This window comes from Balaenoptera physalus (assembly GCF_965194825.1).
Source record: "Balaenoptera physalus genome assembly, chromosome: 19".
Taxonomy (NCBI): Eukaryota; Metazoa; Chordata; class Mammalia; order Artiodactyla; family Balaenopteridae; genus Balaenoptera; species Balaenoptera physalus.
Genome location: NC_138900.1, coordinates 55,534,117 through 55,548,842, shown reverse-complemented (window position 1 = coordinate 55,548,842; position 14,726 = coordinate 55,534,117). Strand labels below are relative to the sequence as shown.

Here is a 14,726-nt window from a genome sequence, read left to right as displayed (position 1 = left end):
GCACAGGCTCTAGGTGCACAGGCTTCAGTAGTTGCAGCACGTGGGCTCAGTAGTTGCAGCACACGGGCTTCAGTAGTTGTGGTGCACGGGCTTCGTTGCTCTGCGGCATGTGGGATCTTCCCGGACCAGGGCTCGAATCCATGACCCCTGCATTGGCAGGCGGATTCTTAACCACAGCGCCACCAGGGAAGTCCCAAGACATAGCTATTTTTAACCCAAATTTTCAAACCAGTTTGTCTTAGGATTTACCTTAACTAGGAACTACCATAAAATATTTTCCTTAGTTACCATGTATTTAGAGTCTCTATTTGTCCGTTTTAATGACTGCCTATTGTGGTGAAGCAGAGGAGCTGGCTTTGATAGAAGAAAGAAACCAGGACCCTTCCTCTACAGTAGGAGGTGAAAGAAGAGGGAGATGTGACGATTTGGGGGTGTTGAGATGAAGTGTCCCCCATTGGAAGGCTTCTGTTTTCTTAGGGAAGGGAGGGAAGAGGCCATCAAGTGAGAGAGAGAGGCATGTGGGAGGGGTTTAAGAACGTGGCAGACGTGTGAGGTGGGCACCTGGGAGTCGGGGAGGAAGAGCCCGACCGCTGCACACAAGCCAGGAGTCTACCTGCAGGTGCGGTCAGCGAGACGAGCATCCTGACCGTGCGCCTTCCCGTGGGAACGCTCCCGGGCTGACGCGGAGGAGGCCAGGGGCGGGGCTCATCCAGGTGAAGGTTTTGCCAGGTGGGACCGTGAGGGAGAGAGGGGCCAGTTGCAAAAAAGTGACTATGAAGTGGAACCGGTCAGAGGGGAAACTACAGCCAGAGAGGGGCTGATCGCATGGAAGTGCAAGTGGACTTTGGATAGAATGAAAGACGGTGGTGGATTAGAGGTGAGAGGACGGTGACCTGGGAGGCCAGGTGTGCAGAGGGTTAGTGGCGTGGCTCTTGAAGATGCCAAGGATTGGGGTGGAGGGAAGATTGAGAACCAAGAGCAGAAGTCTTCAGGGCACGGGGTGGGTGTGTGTCCAGAATGTCGGTCGATGACAGTAGAGGGAAAGGGGAAAGGCTGGTGAAGCCAGGGGGCAGTAGCCTCAAAAGGAGAGTACAGTCTGGAGGCAGCCATGCGCCACCCTCCCCTCCCACCCCTCCATCCTTAGGATGTAACACAGAGCCGGCCTTTCCTTCGGAGGAGGCCGAGACGCAGCGGGGTTTGGTTAGGGCCAGGCGGTGAGGGGACCGTTCCCAAAAGAGCCTGTAGAGCACGTGGGAAGGTCTGCACTCGATGCAGCACAGTGGAAGGCGGTCTGGGAGGAGGAAGGATCTCCAGGTAGCAGGGGGTGAGCAAGGGAGCTGGGCGGTTAACACAGGCCGCCTGGCCCCAGGGCCATGGCCGAAAGGGACAGGAACTTCGGGGCAGGCGGGGACCAGTGGAGCAGGGCGGTCCTAACCGCTCTCCCCCGTGCTGGGGCGGCCCTGTGGTGGCCTGACTCCGTCCATCTTAGGCTGCTGGGTCATGGGCAGGCAGGTAGGGAAGAGATGGTGAGACCAATCAGCTCTTGCCTGAGTGTCGACTGATCCTTCAGTGCTTTCAGACAAACGTTTGTTAACTGCCTTCTCTGCATCTGTAGCTGTTGGGGTGGAAGAGGAATGAGATGGAGCCTCGACCGCTGCAGACACGGGGGTTTCCACCCAGGGCCTCTGAGAGCCAGGCGCCTGCTGCACCCCCTGCCCGCACCCTTCCACTGTGGTGATGACAGCAGCTCCTCTTTAAAAGACTTAGTGAGGTTGTGGAAGAAGGGGTTCTGCCATTCAAAAAAAGGAAATTGAACAGCAGGGGTCTAATAGGATCCTACAGAATCCCCCAAATGAGTACCTCGCTCTTACTCACAATGCCTGGTTCCCCTTTGCAGAACTGAACTCACCATGTCTCTTTTTGGCCATCTCCACCCTTCTCCAGAGTTCGGCGTGTACTGCAGCCACTGCCGGAGCGAGGTCAGGGGCACGCAGTGCGCCATCTGCAAAGGCTTCACGTTCCAGTGCGCCATCTGCCACGTGGCCGTGCGAGGGTCGTCCAACTTCTGCCTGACCTGCGGGCATGGGGGACACACCAGCCACATGATGGAGTGGTTTCGGACCCAGGAGGTGTGTCCCACCGGGTGTGGGTGCCACTGCCTGCTTGAAAGCACTTTCTGAACTGACAGCCCATGGGAGTTGTGGGAAATCCCAGAGAACCCGTCAATGCTGGTTGACAAGCTCTCTGCCAGGAGAGAGGCTCCAGAACCCACCCCTCACTAGACAGGGATGTGTTCTCCTCAAAGTCTGACACGGTACCAGCTGTTCATGGGCCTTTGCTTCTCTTTTGTTGGCTGTTGGTGGCATGGATGTCGGTGGAGGAGGACGCGGGCAGGTGGAAGTTTTCTTGGAGGAAAGCACCTGCCTCCAGAGCTGTGTTTACCTTTAAGATGACAGCATCCTTTCTGATGCCATCAGAGAGATCAAGGTTGGTTGCAAAGGACAGTCTCCTGAGCCAAAGGACAGTGGACAAATGGGCCTGTGACATAAGTTGATGCATTTATGAACTGATGGACTGTGGCCTTTTAAAATATACTTAAATTGTAAATACGTAATGTACTTAAGGATCCTTAAGATGTATTTTTTTGTTTGTTATTTCTCTTCCAGCTATTCTCCCTTGGCTAATAAAATTCTAGGAATCGTTTGAAAAACAAAGAGATGAAGTTGAACAATATTTTAGTGAATCTTTTTTTATTCTACTTCTAATTGAAATTAACTCTCTGGGATAGGACCAAAGTCAGTGCTCATATTTTCAAAGGAAATGCTGATTTGCTTTTGTCATCCAACAGGAGAAAATAGAATTTGACATTTAAGGTTCTTCCCAACCCCAAGAGTTTTTTTTTAATCATTTCTTTTAACAAAGGAAAATGAAATTACGTGGCAGCATTGCTGTGAGAGTCTCCCGTTGCCACTGTGTAGGTTGGCTGGGTTCCCGTAAATGCCTTCACTCTTCCCTTGGGCCCCTTCATAGGCTTTGACCCATGTTTATCTGCATCCACCAATTCTCCAGAATGATTCTCAATGCTTCCCATTTTGTATGTGCCAGGAAAGAGACATCTTCTTTTCAGTATTGCTACTGAAATTTATATTTATTTATTTATTTTAAATTTTTTTTTTTTTGGCTGCATCGGGTCTTAGTTGCGGCACGAAGGGATCTTTTGTTGCAGTGCAGGCTTCTCTCTAGTTGTGGCATGCGGGCTTTCTGTCTCTAGTTGTGGCGTGCAGGCTCCAGAACATGTGGGCTCTGTAGTTGTGGCGTGTGGGCTCTCTAGTCGAGGCGCATGGCCTCAGTAGTTGTGGCACGCAGGCTTAGTTGCCCCGCAGCATGTGGGATCTCAGCTCCCTGACCAGGGATCGAACCCACATTCCCTGCATTAGAAGGCAGATTCTTTACCACTGGACCACCAGGGAAGCCCCTATATTTATTTCTTAGAATTTTACAATTCCAAATTGATTAGCTTAAGAAATATAACTCCATGTCTCAAAATGTGAAAGTGTTGTACATCACTGTGGGTTTTTTTGTCTTGTTTTGTTTTTTAATTTTCATTCATTCATTTATTTATTTTTTGGCTGCATTGGGTCTTTGTTGCTGTGCAAGGGCTTTCTCTAGTTGTGGCGAGCGGGGGCTACTCTTCATTGTGGTGTGCGGGCTTCTCATTGCGGTGGCTTCTCTTGTGGAGCACGGGCTCTAGGTGTGCGGGCTTCAGTAGTTGTGGCATGTGGGCTCAGTAGTTGTGGTTCACGGGCTCTAGAGCACAGGCTCGGTAGTTGTGGTGCACGGGATTAGTTGCTCCGCAGCATGTGGGATCTTCCCGGACCAGGCTACATTGGCAGGCGGATTCTTAACCGCTGCGCCACTGGGGAAGTCTGCATCGCTGTGTTTTAAACTACAGGTCAGGACCCATTAATAGATTGTGAAATCAATGTAGTGGATAAAAACCAGAATTTTAAAAAATGAAACAGAGTAGAAGAGACATATCAGAACTTACCAGACATAGGGTAAACATTGTTTTCTGTAACTTGTTTACCAGTGTATATGCACACACCTGCACATGTGTATAACAGATCACAATGTAAATTCCTTCCTTCCTGAGGGTTGTGGTCAAAACGTTTTCAAAGCACTGTTTTGGATGATGCTTATATGAACATCATCCCTGTGTTACTGGGCACAAAACACCATGACATAAGAAAGGCCTGGATCCTGTGCAGTGAGAGCAGAGGTTTAACCTTGGCCTATGATCCGAGGTAAGATGCCAGCGTCTTTGCAGAGTGGGCTGAATAACTAGGTGTAGTAGGTACGTGGGAGGTGGATAAAGGAGGCAGCCAAAGAAATCCGAATTTGTTCACTCTCTCTTGTTCACTTGTTTATATCGACACTGCTGTAATGGCACCACGGGATAAGTCGACAAGTTTTTACAGTAAGTCCCCTATGTACGAACAAGTTCCATTCTGAGAGCGCGTTCGTAAGTCCAATTTGTAAGTCCGACAAAGTTAGCCTAGGTACCCAACTAACACAATCGGCTATATAGTACTGTACTGTAATAGGTTTATAATACTTTTCACACAAATAATACATAAAAAACAAACATAAAAAACAAAGACAACATTTTTAATCTTACAGTACAGTACCTTGAAAAGTACAGTAGTACAGTACAACAGCTGGCATACAGGGGCTGGCATCAAGGGAACAGGCAAGAAGAGTTACTGACTGGAGGAGGGAGAGGAGGTGGGAGATGGTAGAGCTGAAGGATCGTCAGCAATAGGAGACAGAGGGCAAGCTGCAATTTCACTCACACCTGACGTTGATGGCAAAGGTTCTGGTTCCTTGCTGGAATGAATTCTATCTACCCTCTTGAAAAAACGGGTAGTAGCTCTTTTTTCTCGTCATAGATGACACGGTAGCACTGGATTGCATTCTGGATGGCTGCTGCAACCTTCTTGTACCGTTCTATGTTCGGGTCCTGTGCCTCAAAAACTAACAGTGCCTCCTCAGATAAAGAAAATCCCGGGCTTCCCTGGTGGCGCAGTGGTTGAGAATCTGCCTGCTAATGCAGGGGACATGGGTTCGAGCCCTGGTCTGGGAAGATCCCACATGCTGCGGAGCAACTAGGCCCGTGAGCCACAACTACTGAGCCTGCGCGTCTGGAGCCTGTGCTCCGCAACAAGAGAGGCCGCGATAGTGAGAGGCCTGCGCACCGCGATGAAGAGCGGCCCCTGCTTGCCGTAACTAGAGGAAGCCCTTGCACAGAAACGAAGACCCAACACAGCCAAAAAATAAATAAATAAATAAATAATAATTAAAGGTGCTAATAATTAAAAAAAAAAAAAAAAGAAAATCCCCCTGCCATTTCCTCCGTTGTGAATCTCTTCGGATCTTCAGTTACTTCTTCCTCTTGTCTCTCTTCGTCCTTTCTCTGGGCCTCCAATTCCATCAGGTCTTCATTAGTAAGCTCCTCGTGTTGCCCAGCAACAGTACTGTACAATAAAGTACACAAAAGCACAATCACTTGTGGAGGATGCACGTACATAACAATGTACGCCAGACACGTGAACTAACTTACGTGATTGGACAGGCACGTTCTCATCTTTGAAAGTTTGCACCTTGAAGGTTTGTATGTAGGGGACTTACTGTACTGAGGATCTGTCATGTTCCTCAATGAAGTCACGCCATTTGCAGAGAACAATCTTTTCCTGTTCCCCCAGTGCTTGAGCTCATGTCAAAATCTAGTTTCTCGCTCCGATTTTAGTCCTTTGACTCTGTTCCCTTATGGCAGTTATCATTATTTTCCAGTAAGACTTGTGATTGAAAAGCAGTCAAAACTTTCAGGGATAGATAACGGATGTGAACTCGGCCATCACTTTGAAAACATACAACTAATCCTGGGAGACTGGTTATTACCTCCCGAACCAAGTAGCAGAAATCCCCAGCTTTTCCACCAAGGGGGATGCCTGTTAGTGTTTGGGAAGTCCTGTATGGGAAGGCCCATGGATAAATTCGTTTAGTTTGGACTAACAGAAAAAAAGGTAAGAAAAGCACAGACAGGAGTATCCAGCTTCTCCTTCTATCATAAAAATATTTCTCTTACAGTAACATAACTCTCATAACAATCTCTTAGTACTGTCTTTAGTTGGCTACGTTCAGCCAAGATAACAGTATAAAGGGTGCGAAGCGATTAGATAGAAATGACGTCCCTTTTCTCATTGAGCTCAGCTTTGCTGTCACGGCTCTGGATTGCCACGCAGGAAAGCACTCTCTCTCACTCTCTGTGCTTTCAGAAGATTGAAAGTTTGGCCTCCATAACCTGGCTCTCCGTGCTAGATGCCTCTGTGTCCAAACTGGGAGTAACTCTGGTTTAAAGGCCTGGGGCCAGGCCAGACATTACTGTCTTCTGCCATAACTTGATTTAGAGAGAATCGATGAAGAGCACCTCCAAAACCGTCTGTGTTTTTTCTTCTTTTTCTAATGGAGATCAGAAATGGAAGGAAGGGAGAAAAGATCAACATTGGTATCCAAAATAGGTGGATTTTCTTTCCTATCAGGAAGATGTCCCACTTTTCCCAGCAGAACTGGCTGGCTTTAAGAGGCTTGGGCCAACCTGTTTCTTAATCAAACTTTTTTCCTTCGTAAACATTTTGGACACATCAGACGCAACAGAGGTAAAATAGTTGTGCAGTACAAATAGAAGATATCCTGTTTCTTGTTTTACCCACAAAAAGCTTTGATAGAGTTGGAAATCCTGAAATAGAAATGGTCGAAGGAACTCCAGGTGAAATTTTTTCAGAGCACAGAGCTTCCTGACTTTCTACCTTTTTAAACCTGAGAAACTGTTAACACTAGGTGGCAGCAGAGATCTAGACTTGGTGAATCTGATAGATTCCTAAGACTGAAGTGAGGTTGCCGATAAAGATTAAACCAGACTAGTCTATACCTGGTTCTCCAGTCGTGAAATGAAAGATCTGCTCAATTCATCTATATTCATCGATCCGGTGATTGAACAGATATATGCCATCGGAAAAGGAAAGCTAGTTGAAGTCCTGCCCATCACCTCCTCTAGTATGAAAACTTCTCACACATGGCTTTCCCTCTACCTACCTTATTATGTCCTTTCATTCAAAGATCAACTTTGGGTTGGCAAACATTTAATACATCTCAATACATTAATACTTAAATAACGAATTTTTTTTTTAAAGGACAGATTCTACTTTTCCACCCATCCACTTAACAAATATCCGTTCGGTTTCAGGCACTGTGCTACCCTTTGTAGAAACATGCTTGTTCATTAGATGTGATTCCTTCTGTTTCATGATCTTGCATTTTAGTGTGCACTATGCTTATAACGAGGGTCTTCTGGGTTAGAAGTTTGGAGTGGTGGGAATAGCGGCTGTGAATCTCAAGACCTGTGTTCCCACCCCAGCTTTGCTGTGTGACTGTAGTGCAGGCACAGAGCTTCTGTAAATCTCTAATTACTCACCTATTAGGAAAAGGGGCGGAACTATTTCAGGTGTTGCAAATTCCAAAGCTTATGGGGATCAGGCATGTACCAGAAATACAGGAAGCAAGTGGATGTTATGATTTGTTTTATAAAGATACTTTAAGTGTAATTCTCTAGAAAGACATTTTGCATATGGAGCACATTGGACTGTTTTTTCTTACACAAAGAATTTGTCTTCTCTCCCATTTTTTTTCTTGAAACCCTCAGCCTTCTAGATCTTCCATTTGTCTTCCCATGTTGGTAGAGTCACAGTGTAAAGCGTTTTAGTTCAGCCACGGCCGACTCTACCACAGCTGGGAATAATCAGTGAAAGAGAAGTAGCTCACAGAATCTAGGAGGGCTGGAAATCAGGCTTGGGGGTCATGCAGCCAAGGGGAGTGTTAAAATACAGGATGCCCCGGTCAATTTGAATTTCACTTGGAACATATAAGTTGTTCATCTGAGGTTCAAATTAAGTGGAGATCTTGTATTTTTTGTTGTTGTTTGGCTGCGTTGGGTCTTCGTTGCTGCACGTGGGCTTTCTCTAGTTGCAGCGAGCGGGGGCTACTCTTCATTGCAGTGCGCGGGCTTCTCGTTGCAGTGGCTTCTCTTGTTGCGGAGCACAGGCTCTTGGGCACACAGGCTTCAGTAGCTGTGGCACACGGGCTCAGTAGTTGTGGCTCGCGGGCTCTAGAGCGCAGGCTCAGTATTGTGGCGCATGGGCTTAGTTGCTCCACGACATGTGGGATCTTCCCGGACCAGGGCTTGAACCCATGTTCCCTGCATTGGCAGGTGGATTCTTAACCACTGAGCCACCAGGGAAGTCCCAGATCTCTTTTTTTTATTTGCTAAATCTGGCGATCCTCACCAAGGGTCATGCTTAAATTATACCCTGAGATGATCCCAGCTGCTGGCTCCAGCAGGGCCCCCACTCTGGGCATGGGATGCCACCCCTCCAGGTCTCTGCCAGCTCTGACTCTGGGGTCTCACCCTGAATCTGTTCCTCATGGCTCCTTCTTTGTATCACCTGTCCAAAATGAGGTCTTGAAAAGAAGTCCAATAGACAATACACCAAAGGAAAGATGCCCATCTCACTGGTAATCTGGGAAATGCAAGTTAAGACAAAAGATAGCATTGGTGAGGCAGTACACACAGTGGTAAGAGCCTGGACCCTGTGGCCAGAATGCGTGGATTGCATCTCAGCTTGCCTGTATCCTTGGCACTGTGCCTCACTTTCCTCTTCTGTAAAGTATGAGTAACAGTACTTACCCCAGTGGGGTCATTTTGAACAATATATTTCTGAATTTCCAAGATTGCTTCAAAGTTCATTATGCTCTGGCATAGAGTTCTTTCTCCTCCCTTGGCAGGGTCTCCTAGAGAATGAGGGGTCTCCTAACTGCCTAATAATCAGCCTCGCCACCACAATTTACTTTGGAAACCCTCAGGACTCAAGTCGTCATGTCCTGTAACCTTGCTTATGTCAACAGAGAAAGTTAATAAATGTATGTCACTCGACCAGATGATCAAGGTCAACAGTGACAGTGATTAGTCATGTTGACAGTGTGATACGATAATGTGACAAACAGGGCATTTTACCTCTATGGTCATCCTCTCCCAAATCCATAAGCCCAGTCTAATCATGAGAAAAACATCAGACAAATCCCAACTGAGGGACATTCTACAAAATACCTGGCCAGGACTCCTCAAAACTGTCAAGGTCATCAAACACAAGGAAACTGAAAAACTGAAAAACTGTCACAGCCCAGAGGAGCCAAAGGAGACGTGACAACTAAATGTAACGTGGCATTCTGGATGGGACCCTGGAACAGAAAAAGGATATTAGGGGAAAACTAAGGAGATCTGAGTAAAGTATGAACTTTAGTTAATAATAATGTACCAATCAGTATTGGTTTATTCATTGTGACAAATGTACCATATTAATATATGGAGTTAATAAATAGGGAAACTGGGTGTGGGGTGTCTGGGAACTGTCTGTAGTATCTTTGCAATTTTTCTGTAAGTCTAAATCTCTTCTAAAATAAAAAGGTACTTTAAATGAATTTCAGTAAGGAATTTTAAATTTCTCTTAGTGACAGTAATAACTTTCTTCCAAAGCTATTCATAAGAGGTAAGGCAAAGTCTGAAGATGTACTGTACTCCCTTTTCTCTTAGCCTATTCTTAGGACTGCCTGTTTCACATGCACATACAACATTCATTGTCATCAATATCATGATTTCAAATGACATGTGCTGATATTTATAAATAACTGAATCAAAATTGTAATCATTCCTTATGTCATCTTGTTAGTTCCCTCAATTCTTAGCTTGACATTTTAAGATCAAAGAGTAATCAGAAGGGAATTCCCTGGCTGTCCAGTGGTTAGGACTCTGTGCTTTCACTGCTGAGGGCGTGAGTTCAGTCCCTGGTCGGGGAACTAAGGTCCTGCAAGCCATGTGGTGTGGCCAAAACATAAAATAAAAAATAGACAGATTTTGAAAAAAAGAGTAATCAGAAAGTGACTCCCAAGCACTGCTCAGTATATAATTAATCTTTCCAGTTTAGGCTGCAAAGCCGATTAATCACTCTTAGACATAAGGATAAACTTTTGAAATACCAACCATCCCTGTTACTACCTTGATTTATTAAATTGAGTCACCATGTTCAGAAATGGCAGTAACCTTGCACTCATGGCGGACTGGCACACACACAAAAGCACACACAGGAAATGTCATTTTTCCACCTATCAGACTGGCGAAGATAAAAAAGTTGAAGAAGCACAAATGTTGGCTAGTGTGTGGGGAAGCATGCAGCATTATATACTGCAGGTGAGAGTGGTAATTGGTGCAGCCTTCTTAGAAAACAATTTGTCAATAGCTCTCAAACTGTTCACTACCCAACCCTTAGACTCAATTTCCTTTTTAGGAATTTATTCCACAGAGGCAGTTACACAAATGCACGAAAACGCTTGTATGAGCATGTTTATTTTCACGTTGTTTGTTATAGTGGAAAAAAATGAGACAACCTAAATGCTCGTCAATCGGGGACTGATTAAATAAATTGTGATGTGTTCATACAATGGAATATTAGGCCACCATTGGAAAAACATGGATGCCGGGTGTTTGTGCTGCTGTATATATTGTTAAGTGAAAGAATATACAAACTGTATCCAGTATGGTCCTGTTTCTGTTTTTTTTTTTTTTTTCTGTTTTTTTTAAGTGATATATACATATACATTTATAAAGGCAGAGAAAATTTCTCAAAGGATACACTATTAAAAGGAATGTTCTCCGGAGAATAGGCCTGGAGGGGTTTGGGATGGAAAATAATTTTATTTTTTATTTTTAATATTTTTGTACTATTTGTTTTTTTAATATGTTACTTTGACTTTTTAATGTAACAAAAAACGAGTTAAGTATTGTAAGGTTTCCTTGTCAAAAACAAACAAGCAACTTTTTTAAATATAAAAAGAAGTTTTATAGGCAGCTCAGTGCTTGACTGAGAAGAATTTTGTGTATTCGAGACAGCTGGGAGCAAACCACTCCAGTTCCTCAATTCTGTTTTAAACAGGATAGCTGTATCTGGGGCAAAATGTTTACATGGGTCAGAAAGGCACACGCCCAAAGAATAGGTGCTTATATTGTGAGACTTCTGTTGAGCAGATTTATTACTAGGTAAATTTTATGGGTGTGTTTCACATTTCAGATGTGATACCAGTTTGGTCTGAGGTATTGGCCTGAAGTAATAAACTTGAAGGTTAATATTGATAGCTTAGTTAATAGGTAATGACAACTAAAATCAGATTTTAAAAGTCCTTCCCTAAAGAGTTTTGGCATGATGTATATTACAATCCTTGGAATGATTATGGTGCCCAAGAAAACTTGACTCTTCTTCCAAAATAGTCTCAAAAGACAATTATAAAGAGTAAAAGGAAAGAGGGATTCTATCTCAAACAGGCTAGCTGAATTGAAGTCTGTTCCAAGAAATTTGAATTCAGAAAGTTTAGAGTGGGGCTTCCCTGGTGGCGCAGTGGTTAAGAATCCGCCTCCCAACGCAGGGGACGTGGGTTTGATCCCTGGTCCGGGAAGATCCCACATGCTGCGGAGCAACTAAGCCTGTGGGCCACAACTATTGAGCCGGCGAGGCACAACTACTGAAGCCTGCGCTCCTAGAGTCCGTGCTCCGCAACAAGAGAAGCCACCGCAATGAGAAGCCCGCACACCGAAACAAAGAGTAGCCCCCGCTCGCCACAACTAGAGAAAGCCTGCGTGCAGCAATAAAGATCCAACACAGCCAAAAAATAAATAAATAAATTTTTTTTAAAAATTAAAAAAAAGTTTGGAGCAATGTGGAGCCAATAATGGTAATATATCAAGTGAAAAAGACATGATAAAGAACTTATATTTATGTTAGTATTCTAATTGTGTAAAACAAACCAAAAAATGCACGTATGCACATTTAAAATTGTGGACTAATCAAATTTCCATTTCCAGTCCTTCTGCCTCTGCGCCTCCCGGTGTAGTGAGGACTTGAGCGCCCCCAGCTGTGGGGAAAGTGCTTGGCAGCAAACTCGGAGCACCCTGCGGGTGGCCCTGGAGGCTCCCTGGACCCCGTGAGAGGAGGGAGGTCTACACTGGCCTCACAGAGAGGACCTGCTTCCCTGGGGCCCCCGGAAGCCAAGGAGTTGAACAGGTAAGCCGAGTGGGGGCAGTTACCTGAAAAAACGAGATTAGCGGTGGTTACCGAGAGCAATGGGAAATAGAGGTTGGAAAGGCGACCACTAAATCCACTCACTGTGGGAAGCAATCATTAAGGAGGGTTGACCTGTGAGTACGAATTTGGGGGCAGGATCCATTGTTTTTAAAGGTTTTTTTTCTAGTTTTATTGAGATAGGATTGACATATAGCACTGTATATGTTTAAGGTGTTCAGCATAAGGATTTGACTTACATACATCATGAAGTTATTATCACAGTAAGTTTAGTGAAGATCATCTCATTTGGATACAAAAATCAAAGATGGAAAAAATATTTTTTCTTGTGATGAGAACTCTTAGGATTTACTTTCTTAACTTTCATATATAACATACAGCAGTGTTAATTATATTTATCATTGTATATTACATTCCTGGTACTTATTTATCTTATAACTGGTTTTATTTTATTTTTTAATAATATTTTTAAAAATATTTATTTATTTAGGCTGTGCCAGGTCTTAGTTGTAGCACATGGGATCTTTAGTTATGGCATGTGGACTTCTTAGTTGTGGTATGCATGTGGATCTGGTTCCCTGACCAGGGATCGAGCTTGGACCCCCTGCATTAGGAGCACAGAGTCGTACCCACTGGATCACCAGGGAAGTCCTTATAACTGGTTTAAAGTTTTAAAGCAAACCTCTGTCAACACCATCCAGCTGAAGATCATCAGAATCACACTTGTAGGTGAACAAGGTGAGATTTTGCCTGTTGCAGAGAGGGAGACCACTCGCCCTGGAACCTGGGGCATCTTGGTGAGAGGCTGCTCTAAGGACCTTCTTACAGGGTTTGCACTTGTGTTAGGTGATTTTGATGTGAGTTCATGGAAGTGGAGGTTTGCTCTGGGTTGGATGTTATGTTCCTGTCGGAAGCAAGGATAATTCTATGATTAGATACATTAATAAAACGTAATGAGAGAGAGGGGAGACCAGAGTGAGGCTACAGCTGTAGTTGGTAAAGAAGCAACCATCACTCATATTGGCTGGGAGAGGGGGATGGCTGGTATTTTAGGGCTTGGATAGTGTTCAGCTTTAATTTGTGTTTAGACACGATTCCCAGGTGGTCTTGTTCTCGTCTTGTTTCACATGGTCTCAGAGTGGCCCTGTCCAATGTTGATATGACATTGTTCACCAGGAGAACAGCAAGACCTCTCTCAGGGATTCAGACCAACCTTTGGCCGTAAGGAACAGCTTTCCTCTGGCGCACCCACAATTACAATAAATTTTGTCAGACTAATACCACTTTCAAAGTAACAAACCAAGTTTTATCTCCTCAACCAAATCCTTAGCAACTTGGTAGCTTTTCTTATTCTCGAGTCTTTTTTTTTTTTTTTAACAAATGGTGTATAGAAGGGCCACAGGTCAAAGTGTTATCCATCAGTATCTTAATGATCCCTTAACCTTTAATCAAGGGTCTTTTATCAGTCAGATGACAGCAAGAAAGGAACTCAAGACAAACAAACAAAAACACACTATGAAGCTATGCATTTTCTATGGTACATGTATATACCTATAAATGCATGGAGAGCATTCTGGAAGAATACACGTTAAACCAATAGCTATGGTTACCTTGGAGCAGCAGGGAGACCAAGATTGGCAGTGATGATCAAAGGGAACCTAACGTTTTTAAAGAAGAGACTGTTATTTTAGTTTTAGGTTCACAGCAAAGTTGAGTGGGAAGTACAGAAAGTTCCCATCTACCCCCTTCCCCACACATATGTAGTCTCCTATGTTACCAACATCCCCCCCCCCGCAGAGTGATACATTTATTACAAATGATGAACCTACACTGACACATCATCATCACCCAAAGGCCATGGTTTACCTTAGGGTTCACTCTTGGTGCTGTACATTCTGTGGGTTTGGACAAATGTGTAATAACTTGTGTCTGTCATTATGGTATCATACATAAGTTACGGTGTCATAACTTAAATATTGTGGGAAATGGTTTGTAAATATTTGCTAAATTGGTCTTTTTTTTTAATGGTCTTTAAGCAGGTACGATGCTGCACCAATAATGCTCTTATTATTTTCAAGGTTTCTCACTAAGTTCTGATTTTATGTGGAGGCTTCTGACTTCAGTCGTATTTTCTAGCCATTGTGAAATGAAAGAATGTGGGACATACATTTTTCTGTTTCCATAATGCTTCTTCCACTTAATTCCCCATCTTTATTTTTTTTCCAGTTCATATATTTTTTTGAATTTTATTTTATTTTTTTAAATAGCAGCTTCTTATTAGTTATCTATTTTATACATATTAGTGTATATATGTCAATCCCAATCTCCCAATTCATCCCACCACCCCCAACCCCATTTTTCCCCCTTGGTGTCCATACGTTTGTTCTCTACATCTGTGTCTCTATTTCTGCCTTGCAAGCCAGTTCATCTGTACCATTTTTCTAGATTCCGCATACATGCGTTAATATACGATATTTGTTTTTCTCT

The 14,726-nt window shown here is 44.1% G+C and overlaps 1 protein-coding gene across 8 annotated transcripts in view; it reads left to right on the top strand.

The window, feature by feature from the left end:
* Window positions 1–13,612, top strand: part of WDR59 (WD repeat domain 59) — a 95,337-nt gene extending 81,725 nt beyond the window's left edge. For 6 of the 8 annotated variants that reach the window (XM_082438991.1, XM_082438990.1, XM_082438993.1 and 3 more), the window contains one exon: window positions 1,945–2,714. In XM_082438991.1, coding sequence (XP_082295117.1) covers window positions 1,945–2,180 — 236 coding nt within the window. In that variant the 3' untranslated portion in view covers window positions 2,181–2,714. Of the gene's footprint in view, window positions 1–1,615; window positions 1,890–1,944; window positions 2,715–12,022 lie in introns of those variants that run through there. The other 2 variants (XM_082438994.1, XM_082438995.1) reach the window with 2 other exon arrangements.
* The last annotated feature ends 1,114 nt before the right edge of the window (window positions 13,613–14,726 follow it).